The sequence below is a fragment of the Zootoca vivipara genome, chromosome 11 (genome assembly GCF_963506605.1).
Source record: "Zootoca vivipara chromosome 11, rZooViv1.1, whole genome shotgun sequence".
Taxonomy (NCBI): Eukaryota; Metazoa; Chordata; class Lepidosauria; order Squamata; family Lacertidae; genus Zootoca; species Zootoca vivipara.
Genome location: NC_083286.1, coordinates 53,140,766 through 53,165,485, shown reverse-complemented (window position 1 = coordinate 53,165,485; position 24,720 = coordinate 53,140,766). Strand labels below are relative to the sequence as shown.

At 45.1% G+C, this 24,720-nt stretch overlaps 1 protein-coding gene across 1 annotated transcript in view; it reads right to left on the bottom strand.

Moving 5' to 3' along the window:
* Nucleotides 1–21,582, bottom strand: part of MEX3C (mex-3 RNA binding family member C) — a 30,067-nt gene extending 8,485 nt beyond the window's left edge. The window contains exon 1 of the mRNA XM_035100345.2: nucleotides 20,469–21,582. Coding sequence (XP_034956236.2) covers nucleotides 20,469–21,228 — 760 coding nt within the window. The 5' untranslated portion in view covers nucleotides 21,229–21,582. The remainder of the gene's footprint in view (nucleotides 1–20,468) is intronic.
* Nucleotides 21,583–24,720: the final 3,138 nt, after the last annotated feature.

Here is a 24,720-nt window from a genome sequence, read left to right as displayed (position 1 = left end):
ATTATAGGTACAATGCTTTGTGGCACATAAGTTTTGGTCTGATTTGCTTGGGTGGATCTGTGGTGAATTGGTTGAAATGCTCCTGCCTCAGTGTGTGAGATAGGGAGGTTGTGTATGGAAATATGTGTCCACGCCCTGAATGCTTGGCAAATCCCTCTTTCCAGGTCTGCATTAGTAGCAGCTTCCCCTTTTTCCAGTGTCTCCAGAAGTTTGGAGAAGAAGCAAGGCAGACTCTTATTTACTTTTAGCCTTCTCAGGTGGTAAAACAGACCCTGGTTTCCTTCCAAGACCAGTGCTGCTTCTCCCTACTGCAGCAGTCCAGTATGACATGCAGCAAGATCCAGGACCTCAGATTTCTCTGGAAGATGGCTCAGTGAATGGTGTCTAGGCAGCTGATGAGGGCAAAAAGCAGATCCCTCAGTTTTATTAATTTTAATTATATTCTACCTTTCTGTAGAATACAATTACAGCTGATAAAGTACTAAAAATAGCAGCACTGGTATTAAAAAATCACGTTAGAAGCGGCAGTCCATAAAGTTCCCAAAAAGCAGCAAATTGTTAAGCATTAAAAGCTTGTGATGAAAAGTTTATGAGTAGATGAATCTCCACAAGAAGGGTATCCCATAGTTTTGGTGCTTTCAGAAGATCCTGTGTCTTCTACCTGCCTAATCTCACATTGTAATAGAAAGGGAGATTCCTCTGACATTTATTTAAAAACCAGGCACCTTTACACAGAAATAGATAGTCCTTGAGGTAACCTAGGTTGGTAGAGGCTTTAAAGGTTAACACCAGCATTAAAGTGCTCAGAAGCAAATAAGCAACCATTGTAGGTGGAATAAGATCTAAGATCTGATTGTCCAGCTCTGGATACCATGCTGCTAGCTAGTACTATCTTGCTGTTTCCTCCACCTTCTCTTTGAGCCAAGGTTTCCCAGAGCACAGTTCCAGAATTCATTTCAGTGGTGGGAACTCTGGAAGCCATACAGAAGTACCAGTTGATGGAAACCACAGGTAAGAGTACTCTTGTGCTAAGATCCTGCTTGCAGGCTTCACAAAGGCACCAGGTTGGCCACTGTGAGAACAGGGTGCTGGATTAGATGGGCCACTGGTCTGGTCCAGTAGGCTTTTTTTATTATTTTCCTTCACTGCTAAGTAGTCCTAGCCAGCAGACACCTGGAGAAAATAATTTCCAAGGGAAATTGGGGGTTTTTTTGGGGGGGGGAGAATAAGATAGAGCAGGCTCCCATTCCCTAAATCAGTTCTCTTTCTGCCTATATCTCTTCCTCCAATCTATCTCCTAAGTTTTACAAGACTGTTCGCACCCCAATAGTGACTTAAAATAGTTGTGAGCCTTCTGTTTCCAACTCTCTTCTACCACCACTGGTACAAACAGGTAAAAGCTTGGCCAAATTACATACTGGGGGTGTCCTTATTGTTTGCCAGCTTCATGCTCAGGGAGAAAACACTGCTTTGGGAATAGAGCTAAAGAGCACCTTCCTCTCCCCCACAAGTGCTGTGAACATTCTTTTTTTAAAACAAAAACAAAACAAAAACCCTGCTTATTGCCATTCAGTCCGCTGCTTTTTACTAGCCTCCTTCAATTCCATTAAAAAAGAAAACATTCAATTTAATCCACTCAATTAAAAGTTGGGCTATAAATCCTCAAAATGAGTAAGGAAACAGAGTCTTCTTCCTGGCAATAATCTCATTGATGATCCTTGCCTAGCGGGTATCATATAGTGAGGAAGATGGTGCCAAAGTTGACAACATGCTGGTGTGGCTGAGATGGAACAAAGGAGCACCGCCCTCACTCTCAAGGGATTTATCTTTTTGCCCTCTCTCAAAGTCATGTCCAAAAGGTTACTGCGCAGAGTGAGGTGCTTTTTGCTGCTGCTAATATTCATGGGATGTGCCCACCCCTCTTTCTGTCCAATACATTCTTTTATACATTCCTTTCTTTTATACATTCCTTAGGGCTGGAGCAGTACTTCCTTAAGGTAAAGGTAAAGGGGCCCCTGACCATCAGGTCCAGTCGTGTCCGACTCTGGGGTTGCGGCGCTCATCTTGCTCTATAGGCCGAGGGAGCCGGCGTTTGTCTGCAGACAGCTTCCGGGTCATGTGGCCAGCATGACAAAGCTGCTTCTGGCGAACCAGAGCAGCGCACGGAAACACCGTGTACCTTCCCACCAGAGTGGTACCTATTTATCTACTTGCACTTTGATGTGCTTTTGAACTGCTAGGTGGGCAGGAGCTGGGACCAAGCAACAGGAGCTCACCCTGTTCGAACCACCGACCTTCTGATCAGCAAGCCCTAGACTCTGTGGTTTAACCCACAGCGCCACCTGGGTCTCTGGAGCAGTACTTCCTTAATAGATGCTTATTATCAAGCTCTTCACCTTACTAGGAAAATTTAATGGTGGAAGCTGCTTGCAATAAATGAGGGTTGTTCCTACCACAATTTTGAGTAGGTTCACCGCTTCTCTCCCCTCACTGCCCCCTTAACTGTGCAGTATTTGTAGTTTTAAACTTTTCTACATGTATCCTGGGTTATATTTCCATATTAACAGATTAATCCTTCAAATCAGCTAGATTAATCCTTCTGCATCTGTTGGGCTGATCCTCTCTCTCTCTCTCTCTCTCTCTCTCTCTCTCTCTCTCTCTCTCTCTCTCTCTCTGGTATTGTGGGTAGGTTGCATGCACTGCACAAATGTTATTTGCCAGGAAAGTGCAAACTCTATGTTAGAATACATTATTTTAGCTAAGCACATTTGCATGCATTTGCTTTACATAAACTCATCTTTCAACATAGATGCTTTCAAAAGATTTTGATATTTAATGGAGCTGTCAATGGGAGCAGAAGATGATGGAAAGAGAAAATACAAGGAGATGGGGCATAGTAGATGATAAATTTATTTATATTCTGCTCCCCCCCCCGATGGGACTCAAGTCAGCTTGGATAACTGGCAATAGTCATCTATCGCGGAGTAGGGTGCTGAAATTCCCTACTCTAAGCTTGACTGCCATGTTATCTAAAACCTATTGTTATCATTCCATATTATTTGCATGTTTGGGTGTGAGGGATTCCTCTCTCTGGAGGGGAGGGATAGGGCAACAACAGGAACACATTTTGGCTGGGTACCAAGGCATGCCAATATCTCTGACCCCTGTATCAAGCATAGAGAGAATTATTCCTGGAAGTGTAGAAAGCAAATAACAGGCTGCTATGTAACTAGAGGAGCTCCAGAAATGACACCTTCTATTTAGACATCACTTCAGAGAAACAAATTACAATACACCAAAAATAAATATTCTTGAATACTATGTAGCCAAGAAAAGATCTACTCGAAATCAAGCATGGCAGGTTTAGGGTCAGACGAGAACAAAGTAGATGTTTCTTCCATCTGTTTGTCTCTCCACCACCACAGAATGAAATGTTACTGAATATTCACTGATTTTCATAAATGTTTCTCTATGGACTTGTTGCCTGTGCCTAAGTTATCACACTCCTTCCATTATAGCTTACTTATTTCCCTTGCAAATGTCCACATTTTAAAAGTGGCTGAGAACACAAAAATGCATTTCGCACGATCTAACTCAGTGTGGTCCAACATGTGGCCCTTGTGCTACCTTCCTAAAGGAGGTGGGAAGGCTTTAGAACCCTTCCAGAGCCTTGTGCCTCCTTCCTAAAGCCCGACACCTCACTTAGCTGGCTTTGAGAAGGCACCACAAGGGTGGGGTCCCCCCCCCCATTTTGGCCTCGACCCCCTCTGTGCAACAAAGCAGTGTGTGGCCTGCAAGTATGAAAAGTGGACCGCCCTGATCTAACTCACTGCTTCCTTCTGAAGAGTATATCCCAAGATCTTTCGAAAACAACCATCCAAACCCAAAAGCTAAGCAACAATTCAACAACCAAAATCTTTCTAAACCAGAATCAGAATTTACTTTTTTAAAAAACATACACAAAGATGAGCAATTTTGGAGCAAAGCTTACCAAAGGTATAATGGATTAATTAACTACCGTTCAGGATATTTGCAAGGCAGTGGAGTGTGAAAATAATCTTGCTGCTAAACAACCAAGAAATTATTTCCTATTCAAAGATAGGGAATCTCTGTGTCAACAGGTGATGTCCTCAGGAACAGCAAGGACATGGCAGGAAACTGTCCAAACAGCCCAACTGAGCATATCTCAGTCATTGCTTTAATCTCCAGGAGTCTATGCCTGCTCACATGCGTAGCAACGTCACACTGCCTGCTGAAATGTACAGCTCTTCTTAGCAGTCAAGCCCACCTGTTTCCTCTTTACATGGAAAAGAGGGACCAAATTAAGGAAGTGCTGCCGACCTCACCGCAAGTGCTGGTCTTTGAAGAATAAGGAACTGAAACAAGAAAACTCATGCTTACCCGTCAGTCTCTGGTCTGGAACAGTGGCAGTTCAGAAGTCGGCTGTTCCACTTGCCCTCTCGCCTCTCTTGCTGACATCTGTTTAGACTTGGCACACCTTAAATTCTGCTAGCTTCCCTTGGGATATGCAGGCCAAACACGTGACTTCTGTATATAGCTTAATACAGCCTTCACCAATCTAGTGTCCTATCTTTTGGGCGGCAATTCCCATCAGCACCTGCATCAATATGGCAGTGGTGGCTGGGGGTTGGTGGGGTTTTAGTTCAAAACATCTGAAGGCCACCAGGTTGACAAAAGCTGGCTTAATATATAACTTGTATAGAGGTTAGGAAGTGCCTGAATTCACTGGGTCTCTAGCTACAGCCAAGGCAACCGCTAAAGTCTCTGGACATCTTTTAACTCTAATTAAAGCAGGCTTTTTTCTAGTTGCACAAAAAAGTGTGAAGGATAGGAAGCTCCCACATTTTGGAATCCAACAAACCTGTCTCCTTGCATTTCTGCACCTCAGTAAAATGTGATGCGCTATCAGGCTTATTGTATGGCAATAAACGGACAGACAACAGTCTCAAAGAAGAAAAGCAGCCCCCCCTTCTCTATATACATACATCCCCCACCCACCAGTCTGTTGTATCATTACAGCCTTGTCTCCAATGCCTGTTTTGCATGTGTTTTTACTATTCTCTCTTTCCAACAGTAAAGGCTGAACAAAAGTGACAATTATATTACGGCCACCCATAAAATGGATTGCAAGATGCACACAACCACATGGGGAGCTGGTTGTCTGCAACGCCACATGCAAAGGCAACCCATATTCCTCCACATTTATGATTGGAAACAGGTATCAGGGTGCAAAAGAATCCCCACAAAATTAAACTTTGCAGGTAGTCAGCACATGCCAAATGCCATAGATATTCCAATCCTGCTCCAAGAGTGGAGTCTGGACACTTTCCTGTGATGAGAAAAGCAACACCAACCAAACCAAGTTAGTTTCTTGGCTCTGCTAGTTTTGCAGTGCAAGTTATTTTATACGACAACAAAACTGTCTGTTCACTGGCAACTTTGAGTAGCCTAAGGAGAGAGAAAAACAATACCCAAAGGAACTCTGGCAGTTACCCCCTGAATACTGATGCACATAACAAGCCAGTGCTAGTCTCCGCAAGGCATGTCTGTTAAGTAATTACGACAGTGGTACCTCTGGTTAAGAACTTAATTCGTTCCGGAGGTCCGTTCTTAACCTGAAACTGTTCTTAACCTGAAGCACCACTTTAGCTGCTGGAGCACGATTTCTGTTCTCATCCTGAAGCAAAGTTTTTAACTTGAGGTAGTATTTCTGGGTTAGCAGAGTTTGTAACCTGAAGTGTTTGTAACCTGAGGTACCACTGTATTAGCATTTCCATGCTGAAATGCGTAACGTTATAGAGAACACTACAGGGAAACAGCACATATGGAAATACTGCCGAGGTAAACTAGAAGAATATATGCACATTTCTTAAGTAACTAACAATCCCCAAGAGTTCCCTCTCTCTCTCTCACTGTAGGCTGCTGAAGACAAAGTACTTGGCTCCAAATCAGGTCAATTTGGAAGAAACACTACAATAAAGCACACCAAAAGATTAATCTTTGTGGAGGAAACACATAGCAATTAAAATATTGGATCTTGAGATATATTAGCAGAATTCCACTCATGTGGCAGGGCTTTTCAGGCACCTATCTGGACTGCAATCCCAAGGATCTCTGGAAAGCCGCTTCTGAAGGGTGAGGGACTCTCTGGAATGGCATGTGACTGGGTAAGGGGGACTATAGCAGGGTAGGGTAACAAGAGAGAAATTGGCAGGGTGACTGCCTTGCATAAGTGCTTTTCTGCTTGTGCAAGACGTCTCTGGTTCCAAGCTCTTGTAAATAAAATGTGACTGCCATATAAGTTGGCAGGTGGAACATACACCTGTAAGCACAAGGGCCCAGGTTCGATCCACGGCACCTTCAGCTAAAGCAGGAATCCCCAAACTCGGCCCTCCAGATGTTTTGGGACTACAATTCCCATCATCCCTGACCACTGGTCCTGTTACTAGGGGGATGGGAGTTGTAGTCCCAAAACATCTGGAGGGCTGAGTTTGGGGGTGCCTGAGCTAAAGGAAGCTAAGTAGCATAGCTTTGGGAAGCCTGCTGCCTAAGGCCTGGAGGTTGATTCTACAAAAACAACAAGTGTGCATTTGCTTGCCACCCTAAGCACCTTTGGGAGGAAGGGCGGGATAATAAATTCATTAAATAACAACCCTACGCCCAAAAAGGAACTTTCACTATTTTGTACTGATTCAAAGGCCAGAAGCCAGGTTATACTAGCTCAACTAGTCTTACAGTGAGTATATTTTAATCAAAGGAGCAATTAATTCATCAACTTTAATTACACAAAACAAGGTGGAGCACTTGTTCAATGACACCTGTTAACTGGTCTCCAAAACTTCAACTTAAACTGGTGGGGATGGGGAGAAATAACCATGCAATTATATAGAGTAGCTTATGTACAAAGACTGATCTGGGCATTATGGTTTATTCATGTTTACCAGCTTAAGTGTCATAGCTACAGAAATGGTAGGGGTGAATTCATTTATTTAAGAAAATGGACACAACCGCCTGATTGTAAAAAACCTCAACCTTAAACATAGTTAACTAGTATGTGGGACACATTATCATATCCTCCTTATCTCATCCACCCACTGCCAGGAGAGATAAAAACTGATTACTTTTAAAGTTTTATTTTAATGAAAATTGCCAGATTTTAAAAGTTTAAACTATAACAAGTTTCTATTTTTAAAAAAAATGGTTAAAATGAAATCTGAACTGAATACAAACATTTACGGTGGAATTTAATGTGATACTAAAAATGTTTTTATTTGCATAAGCTTATCAGCCTTCCCAGATACCGGTAGTATTCCCACCCCACCCCGTGCTGGAGATTCTCCTACAAACACCCTCCAGAGCCAATTTCAGGGTGAACAGGGGGTGAAAGGGAGGGAGCCCAGATGCACAGGGTTTCTGTTGATGGGGTTTGTAAGGTGAATCCCGCCCAATTACAGTTGTACCTTGGTTGACGAACGCCTTGAGAGTTGAACATTTTGGCTCCTGAACACCGCAAACCCGGAAGTGAGTGCTCCAGTTTGCGAACGTTCTTTAGAACCTGGACGTCTGACATGGCTTCCACAGCTTCTGATTGGCTGCAGGAGCTTCCTGCAGCCAATTGGAAGCTGTGCCTTGATTTCCAAACATTTTGGAAGTTGAACAGACTTCCGGAACAGATTCCATTCGACTTCCGAAGTACCACTGTATCTCTTAAAAACCGTATTTATGTCACTCTTGTGAGCTTTTGATGAAAGGCTACTCTTTGAAAAGCAATCACTGTGAGGAAAACATATTCAGTAATCATCACTGCAGCACAATAGTCCATGTGCTCATATTATGGTTTGATCCCTGGCAGTAGAATCTAGTTGATGTCATTCTGTATCTCACTAGGATCATACACAGAGTACTTACGATGATCATATACTCCCTTTTTATGCTGAACTACCCAGGAACTGCAATGTATTAAAGTTCTGAAATAATTGCTATAAACAAAATGAATAGTCTATTTCCACTACATAGAAAACACTGCTTTGTTCTGTTTTAACTACAATTCATTGCTTCTGAAAAGATATTGGTGAGTGTTACAGTCCAGTCTTATGAACACTATACTGGTGGGATGCAACTACTTACTGTCACTGGGAAAGAGGGTCCCTACTGGGGGTGGCCCCAAACCAGGTACTTTGGGCAGTGCTGCCTGTTTCCCACTATGTGGACTAACTTTGATGTCTCGTGTGATCACCAGATGCATGGAAATGTTTCATACAGCCAGCGGTTCTTTCTCTCTATTGGCTGCGCTCTCATTTGCGTATGGGTAGGAGATTCAAATCAAACTGGTTCTGAGACAGTCCAGGGGTAACTCACCCATTTGTACTTGCCTATTAGGGACGCAGGTGGCGCTGTGGGTTAAATCACAGAGCCTAGAGCTTGCCAATCAGAAGGTCGGCAGTTCGAATCCCTGTGACGGGGTGAGCTCCCGTTGCTTGGTCCCAGCTCCTACCAACCTACTGTAGCAGTTCAAAAGCACGTCAAAACGCAAGTAGATAAATAGGAACCGCTACAGCGGGAAGGTAAACGGCGTTTCCGTGTGCTGCTCTGGTTTGCCAGAAGTGGCTTTGTCATGCTGGCCACATGACCTGGAAGCTGTACGCCAGCTCCCTCGGCCAATAATGCGAGATGAGCGCCGCAACCCCAGAGTCGGTCACGACTGGACCTAATGGTCAGGGGTCCCTTTACCTTATAAGTAAATATTATTTCGCAGTATAAAAAAAACACAGTGCTATTTTTCTTGTTACAACTGCAAGCAGGAGGAGCACAGAGGAACACTGAAATCCCTCCTCAGGTGGAAACTACACACATATGAAAAACGCTGTGGAAATGCTTTTTAAAAAAATGTTTTGAAAAAATATATTGAATTTTCCATAGCTCGCCAGCACCATTTAGTGTCACATTTGTATGTTGTACCTTTTACAACACATTTAAAACGTTTTATTTGCAGCTGTATAGCTGAGTCCTCAGTAGCACATTATTTGTGAGTACTGATGCATTTTTGAAGCACTACCTTAGCACTGATTTTAAACAAATTTATTTAAAGAGATGCAGAAATAAGCCTGAAATAATAATGTATCACAAATGGGAAAAACTATTCTAAAAGCTAGAATTCACCAAGCCTCTGGATTTCTACTACCAAGACTTTTAAGTGGCTGACACAAATCTGTTCACCTTCAAAAGGTAACCAGAACATTGAAATAAGACAGTTGCAGGGGGTCCCAGGGGAAATGTTGCAGAACTTCCTAAGAACTGAAAGGGAACTGCAAGTTACTGAACTTTTATTTAACACCCCCCAGTAAGAATGATAATGAAAAAAATAACATGCCATATCAATATATAACATGCTGAATTACATCTGAAGTTCACAACTGTATGTTAAGCGAGACTATCACTGGAGGAAGTGTCTCAGCATTTTTTTTTTTTGAGCCCAAATGAGCTTCATAACTTGCCCTCAGATAACAGTCACAATCATTCTGCATGGAAAGGGCACCGACCGCCATTAGTCACAAAGGTTAGGGAACAGAGAGAAGAGTTATAAACAAAATCTCCATGGCTGTGATCAGATCACTTGGCCTTGGCCTCTTAGGAGGACTCTGGGAACTCAGCTTTCATTAAAATAAGCCTAACAAAAACATACACAGAGAAGTGCTTCGAGCCCTCACAGCTGTCAAGCAAAACTAAAATCACGTGCGGACAGTGCCTGCCAAAAGACTCTGAAACCAGAGAGGATGTGAGCAGGAAGCACAGGCAGAACTTCCTTAATCATCAGAATTCCCTAACCCACAACACAGCCCCTAGCCCGTCTTCTTGTCTCAGAATCTACAGCCTTGAGCAATCCTTCCTCTATGTTTGCAGGACAACAGAGTTTTGCAATGGCTCTCAACCCCCATCGCTATTAAGATGATTATCATGTGTCTTTATGACCATTGTTGGAAAAATACATTTTAATTTTGACAAATCTGCATACCCCTTTCTCCCAGAGAGCTCAGATTACCTGTAGAGTAGGTTACGCCCAGGGTTACCTTATGAGAGTCACAGGCTGGATGGTGATTTGAACACCCACCTCCCTGAGTCAGGTTTAAATGTTCGATTACACCAAACAAAGTATCTAAATCCCACGCCCCTTCAAAAGCGCCAGATTGGACACACTACACAGAAAGCTTCAAGGGCTCTACACTCCTGGGGTCTTGTTTGTCTGCATTTCAATGCTTGTTTATTTATTTTAGCAAATAAGATAAAACACCACAAGTGTGTGTGTTTCCAATGCATCACTGCTTATCAAATGTTTTAACTAACACCATGCACATATATGGTAAGAGATTAAGAAATGGGTCCCCCAAATGCACGTTTGAGTTAAAAGTGGGTACTGGGTCTGAAAAGATTGAAAATGTTTTACACTACATACCTTTTCGCAACCCAATTAGCATATCAAATATATTCAGGTTGACTCTCATCTAGGGAAATGCATGACGAGATCTAAGCATGCAATATGGGACTCTCCCCCTGACCTCTCTGACTTTGGAGTGCCTATGTTTGGAAATGCACTCCAATATTTTATTATTACTCCGAGTCCTAACACATTCGAACACCTGTGTCACGAGCTGAAGTGATTTTTTTATCCTCTGAATGAGGAGCTCCCCATTCCTGCAAAGATAAAGAAATTCATTTTTATTTGTGGCAGGGACAGAGATTATTTGCTTTGCATGTTGAAGGCCCCTGGTTCAATCTCCAGGTAGAAGGGCTGGTAGAGACCCCAGCTGAAATCCTGGAAAGCTACTGCCTTCCAGTGTAGACAATACTGAGCTAGATAAACTACTGAGCTAGATAAACTCAATACAAGACAACTTCCTATGTTCCTACTCATTCAGGAGTCAAATACCGACAGCTGCCTCTTGATGTTGGCACTCAAAAGGCATAATTTACTGGTATATAAAATACAAACAGACAGACAGACATGACAGTATTTTCTTTAGCAGGTTTAGAAGTTTGCCTCCTTTTAAATTTTTGACCTCTGCTCTGGAGGTTCAATAAACCAAAGGCTAGGTTTGGGGCTTTGTTTATTTTCCCCCTTCTGACCTTTCTATTCTTATTGCAAAGGAGGTTTGGAGTTGTACAGATTCGAAGAAAGCTTCAATTGGGGGCTGCCTGGCCCTCTTCTTTGGAAATGGTACTACTGTACAAGTTTCTGTGATGTCATCACATGCAGCAGGCGAGACCAGCCACCAAATTTGGGCTGGAGACAAAGCAGCGGTCACCAACCTATTCTCAAGGTGGTCATTGAAACTTGCTCTTGGCCTGAATTCTCTGCTTGCTGTGCAGTGTGCGTAACACTGTCCATTTCTGGCAGCAAATCATTCTGGATGACTCTGCGCCTCATAACACAGAGCAAAGCTTGTAGTGAATGGAGCTGTGAGATACTTACTGCAGCCCTGCCAGCAATGGCTTCAGTACTGATGGTGCTGAATGTAAGGCTATAAATTCGCAGGCAGCTGAAGAAATGGAATGTGCACACATAAGGCCCACCCACTGAAATCACACAAAGGCCAAAAAAAAAAAAGATCTAAAATACCTAACACATTTCAGTTTCAGACTCTGGGAACTCTGGTGGATTAATATTCCACAGTGGAAGTTACAAGAATATGCCAGTAGCATATTTTAATATACACTAATTCTGGATGGAAAACATCTGTCATCAAGATGCATAGTTACCTTGCTTGGTTAGGTTATATTTCTGTTAAGTTACGACTCTTCAGTAACTCTCTCAAGAACTTAATCTTAATGTCCATCTGGCCCTATTTTCAGAAAGCTCACATATCTTTCACCATTGTAAAGTTTCCTTGCCTTAAAAAATAAATCAAATCATTCCTACTGCAACTACTCCACCCCAATTACTAATGCTATGGAATTCAGCTTCTTGGAGTGCAAATTTCATGGGAGTCATTATAAGAATATAAGAGGTACCCTACTGTATCAGATCAAGGCCCAGAAACTTGTTTCCAACAATGGTCAACCAGATGCCTCCAGGAAGCTCACAAGCTGAAGAGGAAGACAGCAGCCCTTCTCAGCATCTTGGTATGCTGCCTCTGAATCCAGAGGTTCCATATAACCATAATGGCCAACACTTGTTGATAGAGAGCCAGTGTGGTATAGTGGTTAAGAGCGGTAGTCTTGTAATCTGGGGAACCGGGTTCGTGTCTCCGCTCCTCCACATGCAGCTGCTGGGTGACCTTGGGCTAGTCACACTTCTCTGAAGTCTCTCAGCCCCACTCACCTCACAGAGGAAGGGAAAGGAGATTGTTGGCCCCTTTGAGACTCCTTAGGGTAGTGATAAAGCAGGATATCAAATCCAAACTCCTCCTCCTCCTCTTCTACGAACTTGATTTGATTTATCCTCCATCCCAAATGTGGAGTGTACAAAAGACTGTCTGAAGAAATGCAAACTTAAATGGCGATTTCCAGCTAAATAAATCAGCTTTATCGTATTTTTTGTTTTGCCTCTATAAAGCACAGAGGTCCTCCCATATTACCTCTATTAAAATTTCAAGTACTTTTTAAACCTAACACTTTTCAGTCAGCAGAGAACGAACAAGGGAACAATGGGTAAAAATGAGCAGCCTAGTTAGCAGGGGAGCTATTTACTGTTCTTAAAACCTTTGGAGCCTTTTCCCCCTTGTTAACCATCATTTAACCAAATCCATTTTTCATAAAATTACTATTTATGTCAAATGAGAACTTTAATAACATGTAATGTGCCTTCAATTTATTACCTTTCTATAGCATTATAGAAGCTATACTTGTCCTCAAAGAATTGTCAAATTGGGTTGGGAGAAACAACTTACTTTGGCCTAGTTTGCACACAACATAAACTATGTATAGTAATGTAAATAAAACACAAAAGAGCTTTTGCTCCCTCCCCTGCTTGTGACTTTGCCACACCAGAGAGGAAATGAGTCTGAGTCTGGCTTTTTAGATGGCTATCATATCTCCTCTCAGTCTCCTCTCATCAAGGCTACCCTACTTCCTCAACCATTCCTTCCAATGCTTGGATTCCAGACCCTTGATAATCTTGGCTGCCCTCTTCTGCACACATTCCAGCTTGTCAATATTCTTCTTAAATTGCAGTGCCCAGAACTGGACACAGTACTCCAGGTGTGGTCTGATCAAGGCAGAATAGACTGGTACTATTAGGTTCCCTTGATCGGGACACTGTACATCTGTTGATGCAGCCTAGAATAGCATTAGCTTTTCCTTTTTTTGCTGCTGCATCACACTGCCAAGCTAAATGTCCCCCATCTTATATGGGTGCAGCTGTTTTTTCATGCCTAAGTGCAGAACCTTACATTTGTCCCTATTGAAATTCATATTATTAGTGTGAGTCCTGTTCTCTAATCTGTTAAGGTCATCGTGAATCCTGTCTTCCGTGGCATTAACTATCCCCCCCCCATCTGCAAATTTGGTGACCATCCCCTCAATTTCTTCATCCAAGTAGTTAATAAAGATGCTGAACAACAATGGGCCTAGGACAGAACTCTGAAGCACCGCACTTGCCACTTTTTTCCAGGATATGGAACCATTAGTGAGCACTCTTTATGTATGGTCAGACACCCAGCTACAAATCTACCTAAGACTTACAACACCCAACCCACAGTTTACCAGCTTCACTGCAAGAATATTATGGAGCTGATCATACAAAATGAGACCAATAGCCCTTTGCCCATCCATATCAAGGGGGATGGAGCTCTACCTGCTATGGTAATACAAGCTCTGACTTTACACGGTGTGTACAATTGTACTGTACATTGTAAGCAAGGATTATAACAAAATGTCCTTCTGAACAGGTATTTATTTTTCACCATTCCTCAAAATGTTTTATGACAAGCACATTTTTAAGTGGAACAAGCCATTCACTATAAAACGGTGATAACTCTCCCCCAAAACAAAACTACATGGGGGTTTGTTACCTGAGGTTACCGGTATATTAGCCTGGATTAACTATGCCTCTTGTGGCTACTTTGTCAGAGCATGCCTGGCAAAGCAGGAAACAGGAAAATCCATTTAGCACCATCCATTTTTAAAGGCAAATTCTACTCAGATTCCTTCATGTTAGTAGGGTTGTTTTTTGTTGTTGCTTTTTTGCCTCTGGATGAAACACAGTTCTTTTGTCCCACCTACTTGGCCTTCAGAAGGCTGCAGAAATAAGAACCTGGGCAACTGTTTTAGGTACTTTCAGAAATGTTAAATTCTACCACGGTGGCATCCAATGCTGAGCTGGCCAGGTGTAGTCTTGAATGCAGAACTACTCAGACATCTCAACTGGCCAACTTTTGCTTTCTAGGTGCAAATAGCACAATATAATTTTGAGAACTGTTTAATATGTACAGATGCACTATTGTTTATTCCTCTCCTCACACATGCCTCTTACAGAAAATATTTTTTTAAAACAGGAATTTCTTTGTGGAGTCACAAATCTACTTATGACATGTTCTTAGCTATGCTGACTCTGTAGTGGCATCAGAAACTAAAGACCAGGAACATGTAGTACGAAAAGTAACTGCAATAACCAATAGCCTTTGGTGTGGGGGGGGAGGGGAAACAGAACAGGACTCAATTCTTACGCAAATAACATTTTCTGAATCTGGTCTGAAGGAACCGAATCCCTGAGAAAGTACTTCTGGAGAAGAGCTACTTGCTCAACATTGAGGAGCATATCAGAAGCATATACCACACTTGAGGATTGTATCTTGCAACTTTTAATTGCAGGTAGCTAACATAACTTGCATACCAACCTTTATGACAGATGCCAAGCAACAGATACTCTAGTGTGCTTGTTTTGCAGTAGCTCACACCTCACTGTGAAAAGGTGGTTCAACCACTTGTTATGAACTGGAAACAGATTGGGGAAACAATGTATTTAGATTGGCTGCTACTTCTTTCCTTACTTCTTGGTAGAATCAACAAACTAGTATTTTACAATCCAGGCTGCAGAAGATATTACTTGACAGCTACTGAACTAGCAAAGCAATTCTATGCAAGAGTTTATTTCTAGGTAGACAACTCTTAAGTTCAATGGGACTTATATCCAAAGTAAATTGTGCGTAGGATTCTAGCCTCCAGAAAATACTAATGAGGCAGATAAGCCAACCTATCTTCTGTGCAAATTAAACTACTGGTACATCCGAACTTCTCTTGTGTGTATGGTCTATATAGGTGGCACTGTAAACCTTCATTTTCTTCCCTTGCATTGATGACTATGGGTTGAATTTTTGTTACACTTGTATTTTGGTGGTGTATATTACACCAAACAGGTGGGCAGGAATAGTGAATGAAGTCAGGAATCTCCGGATGCAATGTCGTTTTATTCTTCTCCCCACCCCAGCAAACATCCCACACTTGACACAAGCCTTTTTTGCCCTAATCTCTCTCTCTTTCTCCACCACTTTGATTTGTGCCAGTATGGCTTGAACACAGACAGTCTAAGTAAGCAAATGTGCCAAGTTATGTCACCAGCTTAAGAAGAGCTCAGCTGGGGTGAAAAATACACCAGCTGGAATATTGGGGATGTGCTGTATGAGGGAATCATGGTTGCACTGTAAATGGTCACACAATTTCTTAAATTCTCTAATGCCTGCGATTCTCTTAACAGGAGTAACTGTGAACACCCAACACATTTCTTCGGCTTTTGTTTGTATAAAAGGTACACATTTAAAAATGCATTTTTCTTCTTTGAAAGTATGGTTTTCTGCTTTTCTGCAATGTAGTAAGGTCCTTGGGACAGCAGTAAATACCGGTAGGGCATAAATTTGAGAGCAGAAGAGCTGTTTGGTCATAGGGACAGCTATTTATTTACCATATAGTTTGTAACGGGTTTTAATTTTTTTTTATTACAGTACTTCAATAAAGCCTTTTACGGAATTACAGCTAATTCTGGGCATCAGAGTTTAAGAAAGATATTGACAAGCTACAATGTATGCAAAGGAGGGCAACCAAGATAATTAAGCGCCTGCAAACCAAGCATTATGAGGAATGGTTGAGGGAGTTGGGCATAATTAGCCCAGAGAAGATAATACCAACAGGTTATAGGATAGGATACCATCTTCAAATATCTGAAGGGCTGTCACATGGAAGATGCTGCAAGCTTATTTTCTCCTGTTCCAGAGGGTAGAACCCAAACTAATGGATTCAAATAACAAGAAAGGAGATTCTGACAAAACATTAGGAAGAACCTTCTGATAGTAAGAGCTGTTTGATGTCTACATCGGAAAGTGGTGCACTCTCCTCCTTCGGCGGTTGTCAAAGATCCTTTAGCTGTGATTTCTGCATTGCAGAGGGCTGGACTAGATGACCCCTCGGATCCCTTCCAACTCTACAATTCTGTGATCTGCCTCTGAGATTTAAAGTAGACTTCCATGCCAGCTCTAATCTCTAAATAGTGTTCTCATTTGCCAGTTACCAAGGAAATAAAATCCACAGGACTACATGCCCCCAAAGGCAGTCTATTACGTGGAGAGAAGTATAAGCATGCATGTTCTCTCCACTTAGTCTCTGATGCCCCCAACCATGGGGATGTATGTACTATCTAAGTGCATAATTTCTTATGTGCACAAGCTAAAAGCGTATATTATTCATCAGCAGATTTTGTCAATAAACTGATCACAAAATAAATAAAATAAAATTCATAAAATTGAATTTTATGTGCATAAGACAGTGTTCCCTTCTGGGTGCCCTCCAGATCTTTTTAGACTGTAACTACCATTATTTCCCACCACTGGGTGGGGATGATGGGAGTTTCAGTCTAAAATACACTAGGTTGCGGAAGGATGATTTTTAGGACATAAGTGAGAACAGGATCTGGCTGGCTGGTGGGCTTCTTACCTCCCACAGCCTTGTGGGCTAAGTTATACAGGTGGACAGGGCTATCCGCCTGTCAATCAGCTGGCATCACAATGACCAGTTTTTGCATAGCATGTGCATGGAAGCCTTAACCCTGTGCTCTGCAAGCTCCAACAATCAGCTGATTATTGAGCTTTCATCAGCAGGACTATGCAAGTCCCGCTGATCAGCTGACTGACGTCCTTGCAGCCCCACTGTGCCTTTATCTGCCCATACCTGACAACATATGAAGTTAGGTGTATGGCAGGTGGGCATGGCTTGGCCAAAATGGCCTGCCAGGCATAATTATGCCTATGGGCAGGAGGATCCCCACCACGAGTGTTGGATATATTTGAATTTGCCCACATGGACAGCTGAGGATGCTAGAGATGAAGGTCAGTGGGCCAGTCTCCTCTCCACATGATGGACACGGGTTGGAGGGAAGTATAGTCCAATCTGCTCTACTGAATAAGCACATCACGGGAGCAATCTTTAAAAGGTTACCTAGCCTGAAGCAGAAAAGCTGTTGGTTCTGGTATGTTATTGTGATATGGAATGAAATACAGGGAAAGAGGATTGTTAATATTTTCTAATAATGAGCAACAAGTACCGTTTATTAAATAATAAATTACTTTCATCATCATAAACGATAATATGCAAATTAACCAAATTCAAAGTAGCTGATTAATCAGTTAAGAAGCACAATGATTGACTAAAAATACTTTTAAAGCACAAAAGACAGTCAAACTTTTGAAGTGTTTATCAAATAACAAAAAAAATCACATGCTATATAGGACTTTGGTTTAATGGAAATGCTTATATCACTGACCACACCATCCACAAGGAAGTGATAACTTGATTTTATGACATCACAAGTCATGTCCTTATCAGAAAAGCACAAACTGAGAAACAGGGTACTTGGTAGAAACAACAGCAGAAAGCAGAAGCTGGAGGATTGGAGACGTTGGCCAGGCAAACATGAAACAATACATGTATTCCCTCCTTAAATCTGCTCACTGTAAAACCCATTTCTTTTTATTTATAGCCTGATTCAGCAGAAATGGAAGCATGTCAAAGTAAAAGCCACAGTAGCATAACTTTGCTCATCTGAGCCAGTCCCTAACAAGTCAGTTGACTGCTAACAGAGGTAAGCCTGATGGCAGCATCTGCCCTGAGGTTAATAGGTTTCATATTCAGTTATAATCAGAGCTAGCTAAAGTTTTTAAAAAACAACAAAATCAAGTTCTTTTGGGGAAAGGACAGGCACTTAAATTTTATAGCAGCAAATGATGCCTATCCTTGTATCTGCAAAGCCAACCACAGTATGTCTGCTTCAGCTTTTTATTTATTGCTTCACAGGTCACACCAGCCTGGCGCTTTTGTTGTGTCCTTGAATACGCCTTCCCACCAACTTCAGGTTATTGTGCTCCCAGACAAAAAAGGACAGATGGGGGGATAACTCTGAAGAGAAGGAGGGGTGACAGGAAAGCATCTGACAATTAACTGACAGAGAATGGGAAAGGATGAGTGGCATTAATTCAACTACTGTAGTTTGTTTTTGTGCTTTTATGAAACTTGCAATACAGTTCTCTACACTGTAGATGGGGAGGGGGGACAAGGAAAGCACAAGCTGTGGGAAAAGTGGTTGTGCCTCATCTTTACAAAGGGGCTCTGCTAGTTAACTTCTAACCCACCCTTCTGATACTGTACCAGCTTGGATTATGCCAACCCTTCAACTATAAATTATTATATTCCAGTAGATCTGTCGCCAGAGTTCTCCCCCCTCCCACACTTATATTACCACTTACAGCATTACAGACCACCTACAGCAACAAAACAGCATCTTCCAAAGTGTATCCCAGCAGATAGCAAATCACCACATAGCATGCAGTTAATATATATCAAATCTTTCATTGAAAGAGCTCTCAGAATCATACAAGTGAAGTGGCCCTTTATTGTGGTAGGAGTCCTTTACCACAGGCTAAGGTGCTTGTGTATATTAGCAATGGCCTCACACCACATTGTGTATATTAGCAATGGCCTCACATCACATTACATGTCTATCTTTCCAAGGAAAATGGGACCTGGTCTCACAATGAAGATTGAGCATGTGACAAGCGCATCATTAAGTGAGCTACACGACCAAGTTGGGGATTGACCTCTGGTCTCCCTAGTACTGTACACTAACATCACACCAGCTTTCTACCAGGAAGTCATCTCAATATTCATACCACTTGCCAGCCCCAGGCGTTGAATTCATCACCTATCCCAACTCAATTCTTTCCTAACCTCCCCCTGGCTTGAAGGTTGGAGATTCCACCACACCCCAGGCAGTATTTTCCACTGCTAAGTTATGCTTACTTAGAAAGTTTTTCCTAACATCAGGCTTCGATATCATCCATTCCAAACTCTGCAACAATAAGACTTTGTGCACAGTTCTACCTGCAATAAATATTCTATTCATCTTCTCCAAAATAATGCTTCCTGAAAGATCTCTGATCCTTTCTTACCAGCAGTATATAGTATTCCCACCCCCCACCCCGCACTTAATGGAAGCAAACATTCTTTCTAAGTGTCTGTTCTTCATAAAAAAACAAACCCCACAGGCCCTACTCAGTTCTACCACCCATACAACTAAGTTGTTACTGTCTGTGAAAATTTAAGTCACCCAAATCTGCTCATGCTTTCTGTGGAACATGCCCAGGCCTGTCCAAAGGCCTCCTACATTTAGTTTTACAATACCTTGGACCTTTCCTTCCCAATCCAGCTCATAACTCTTATGCAGCTTCCCTTTCTCTACAGAAACACCAGAAACCACCCCACATTTCGGAACACCACTTCCTCACCCACCTGTTGGTATTACCCCACCACCACCACCACCAAGGTAACCCATTCAGCAACCCTGCAACTGGGCAGGCCACCTACCAATCCCAACCCCCAAGTTCCAAAACCAAGAGGTCTCCCCAACTTCCAGCACATCTCAATTCTGCATCGCCGAGGTTGTGCACCCCCCCATCCTCCAGACAATTTCCCCCTCCTCTCCTTTACCCCCACCTGGCATCTTGACAATCCCAAGGTTCAGACCCGACTTCCTCCTGCTCTGAATGCAATTCTCCAGCCCGGGGGTTTCCTGACACACACACCCCGAACTTCGCCTTCGCTCCAAGTCACCCCACGTGCATCCCATTCCATCAGACCCAACCCTTCCCAGTACTGTATCCCACTGCATGTACCCTTGGCTTTCCTGGCTTCGTGCAAATTTCGCGTGTGTGCATTCAATGGGCCAGGCTACCCGCCCCCCCCCTCGTGCTTCCCATGCCACAAGAGAGCAGGGCAGCCTCCAATAATTACAATAATAATAATTAGGGAGGCCTCGCCCATACCCAGTTTATCCAAATCCCCCCCCCACGCACCACCCTCTCCTCTTCCTTCCCCAGCGACATCTAATTTCGGGGCCCCGATCCCCGATCTACTCAGCCTCCCACACCCCCAAGGCCTCCTCCTGCTCCCCCACCCACCCACGAAGCACTCACCCTGCCGCCCCACAATCTCGGCCACATGCTCGGAGCTGGGCACCGGCACGCACTCGGTGGTGTTGACGCTCTTCCTCCTCAGCAGCGCCGCCTGCTCGCCGTTCAAGGCCGGCACCGGAGGGATCCCGGCCGCCGCCGCCGCTGCCGCCACACCTCCTCCGGGCGGCCCGTAGCCCTGCGAGAGCATCGCCGCCATCACGCCCCCGTGGTGGGCATCGTCGCCGGGCCCGTACAGCGCCCCGCCGAGCGCCGCCTCCTGGGCCTCGAAGGCCGAGCCGGCAGAGAGGGGCGGCGGCAGCATGACCGAGCCCAGCCCGGGGGGTAAGGCCGGCGGCGGCGGCGGAGGCAGCAGCAGGAGAGAAGCCGCCGGGACGCCGCCGCCGCCGGCCTCCAGCAGCAAGTCCTCTCCGCCGCCGCCTCCTCCTCGGTCGTCGTCGTCCACCTCGTCAGGCGGCTCCTCCAAGTCCAGCTCCAGGTCGCCGCCGCCCTCGGGGGCCTCCTCCTCGCCGCCGCCCTCCTCTTCCTCCTCCGGGCGCTCCAGCGACGGAACGGGAGCCGCCTCGCCGAGGCCCAAGCCGGCCAGGCGGTCCCTCAGCAGCGGCGCGTCCGGCAGGGGCGGCGAAGGCGGCGGCGGCGGCAGCAGCAGCGGATGGTGGTGGTAGTGGAGCAGCAGGCCCGGCGGCGGCCTGGGCGGCAGCAGCAGCCCCGCCAGTTCGGGCGGCTCCTCCTGAGGCGACGGCGAGGCACTGCCGCTCGGCATGGCCTCGGCTAGGCCGCCGGCAGCGGCGGCGGGCGGAGAAGGAGGAGGAAGGGGCGACGCGCTCCGGCTACTGGGCCCTCCTGGGCGACATGCTGCTGCTGCTGCTGCCGGCTCTCCCGCGGCGGCGGCGAGGACGACGGCCTCCTCCTCTTCCTCCTCCTCTTCTTCTTCCTCCTCCGCCTCTTGCGGGGCTTGAGGCGAGGCGCTGGCAGCAGGAGCGGCGGCGGCGACGGCGACGACGGTGGTGCCGCCGCCACGGCCGCCGCTCGGCTCAGCGCTTCTTTTGTTCCATGGCGGCTTCCCCCCGCCGGCTCCTCCAGCAGCAGCGGCGGCGGCCGCAGGCGGCGGCGGCCCAGGCAGCTCCAGCCCCGCCCCGCGCCGCTCCCCCAGCCGGGCGATTGGGTGGTGGCAGCGGCGGCTCAGCAACAGCAGCAGCAGCCGGCGCTTGGGCAGGGCCCGGGCAAGGCGGCGGCTGCTGCGGCCGCAGGAGGAGGAGGAGGAGGCGGAGGTGGAGGGGGAGGGGGAAGCGGCTGCTCCGTCCGCGCCTGGACGGGGAAGGGGGCGTGGGGCGAGAGGAAGCGGCGGCGGCGGCGGCGGCGGCGTTTGCGGAGAGGGCGGCGGCGCCTCCTGCTGCTCTTCTCCCTCCTGCCCTCTGGTCTCCTCAGACACCATCCACGCGCCCGCCCGCCCTCGCTTGCTCGCCTCAGGCCCAATCTCGCCGCCAGGCCCCGCAGGATTGTTGGGTCGGCCGGGCGGGTATTGTGACGGGGGCGGGAGGGAGGCTGAGGCGGCGGCGGCCGGGTGAGCCGAGGCCTTGCCCTGCTTGCCCTCCGCGGCCTGGCCTGGCCTGGCCCGCCCCTCACTCACCCCGGCCTTCGGCCAGCTTCCCGCTCCCCCCCCTCATCCCGCGTGGGACGAGGGAGAAAGGCAGGGGCGCCTGAGGGAGGGAAGGCTGAAGGGCAGGAGCCGCGGTGAAGCGAGGGAAGAGCAGGAGACAAAGGAAGGGCGCCCGTCCAGAGATTATAGGCCATCTTTTTAAAATAATCATAATCATAAATTCGACAGGTTCATACACAAACACCCTGAAGCGTGCCTCTGAACATGCACAGAATGCATGCACCTGCACACACGCACAACTTTTTATTTTTTTGCAGTTCTCAACCCCCAGCACTTTTGGGGCCTGAAGCTTCCCCAGATCAAAGGCATGGCTTCCACCCAGGAAAGCCTGAGCCTCCTTTTTAATAAATGGCTGGGTGGCACCAGCCCTGACAGAGTGTGTGGGGAACTTGCCCAGTTCCTTCCAGAACAAGCTTCTGCGAAAGCGCATGTGAATTTCTTTCTACAAAAGGGTTTTGTTTTGTTTTTGTTTTACAGTGCTTCCTGGGGAGTTGCCTGGAAAAGGTTTCTTGGGTGAGCAGGTCAAGTTGCCTTTTTCAGGCTGGGGCTAAATTAGGTAAAGGGACCCCTGACCATTAGGTCCAGTCGTGGACAACTCTGGGGTTGCGGCGCTCATCTCGCTTTATTGACAGCTTCCAGGTCATGTGGCCAGCATGACAAAGCCGCTTCTGGCGAACCAGAGCAGTGCACAGAAACACCGTTTACCTTCCCGACAGAGCGATACCTATTTATCTATTTGCACTTCGACATGCTTTTGAACTGTTAGGTGGGCAGGAGCAGGGACTGAGCAACGGGAGCTCACCCCGTTGCGGGGATTCAAACCGCCGACCTTCTGATCGGCAAGCCCTAGGCTCAGTGGTTTAACCCACAGTGCCACCCGCGTCCCCTTGTCAATTTTACCCCTTGTCAATTTTACCCCTTGTCAATTTTACCCCTTGTCAATTTTTTTTTTTGTACATACTTTTTATTAATTTTACAAAATACAAAAAAGCAAAAAAAAAAGGTACATACTTAAACCCCTTTTCCACCTCCTTCCTACCCACCCACATGGGTCCTCCCCTGCCACAGAAGTATCCCATGTATGTGAACAGTCAGAGATGGTCCATTTTATGCTTGGGTTTCTGTCCTCCCCCCCCTCCCCTGACCCCAAAGCCCCCCCCTGCCACCAGGGAGCTCCAGCAAACCAGGGCAGTACGCAGGAGGACATCCATCCAACCATCTATTGTCATACCAAAAAAAAGAGAGAAAAATAGAAATAGGAAAAAAGGGGAAAAAAAAGAAAGAGCGAAAAAAAGAAAAAAGAAAAAACAATACAAAACAAAAAAAATTTCTTGCATTCATAATTGTAAAACCATATTTTGTGGGCTTCCCCTCCCCCCCCCTTCCCCGGTTTTCATCCCTTTTTTATCATCTGCAACAGTTTCTTACTTTATAAAAATACACCTTTGCATCTTATACAACTTATAAATCAATTGTTAACATTTTCATCTAATATTCAAATCACTGAGAAATCAAACTCCCATTTTCTCTTCCCGTGCCTAATTTTTTGTTTTTTCTCCCTCTATAAGCCTCCATATTTTCACATTTTCCAAAATCCATTCACTTTTAAAACTATAACTATTCTCAATTTAACCTTACATCCCCGATTGCCGGCTTCCCCCCCCAATCCAGCAAATTCCAAAATCAGCAGACCAGTTATAAACCTGTTAATCCATCCTTAATCACAACATCACTTTCCCTTCACCCCACCCCCTGTTTACAGTCTTTTGTCATCCAGGCCACCATACAGGACCCCTGAATTTCTTCTCTTCTCTGCATATTTTTTCCTTCTTCCCTGTGGGCGTTCTGGAGTTCCAATGATACCAATCGTGCCCCCCTCAAAAGCAGGGCACTCCATCCAACTTTTTGTAGAGTAGAGTCATCATTTTTTTCGTGGTGTGCTTCATTTTGTGTTGAATCATCACAATCCTCATCTTCTTCTTTTCCTTCCCCATCATTGTCATTCTCACATTCATCTTTTTCAGTGTCCAAAGCTTCATCTCCTAAAAAATCATATTCCGCCATCACCTCCTGGAATTTTTCCTGTAACTCTTGCCGTCGTGTCTCCTCTTGACATAACTCTATTCTTGTTTCCCACATTAAGGTCAAAACAGACCGCTGGAACTCAGGGGAACACTTTTTTGTTGACATATTTCAGTCCTGCCAAGGTCAAAACTTGTCACGTGGGGTGGAATATGATCACAGTTTATTTTTCGACTCCATTTTAACAAGCTGGCTGCATTCTTCAAGTCTTATTAACCATAAAGTTCGAACTCACATTTCACAAACACTTAAGCCAAAAAAGAGTTTCCACAAAGTCCAGAAATACAAAGTGAAGTAAAATTTGACTCATAAATCCTGACAACTCACTGGGTTGTCTGGGCTGCCGGCTCCCGAGTGGAAAGGTTTTTTTTTTTCTTAGGCTGTACCTCTTATTGCAGGGCATCATAAACCGCAGTCTCTCTCCCCTTTTCACCCTGCATCAAAGGGGAGATTCTCTTTGATGCCTTTGAGGGATCCTTTGAATTGTAAATCTTCTGTTTATGGCCTCGGGTT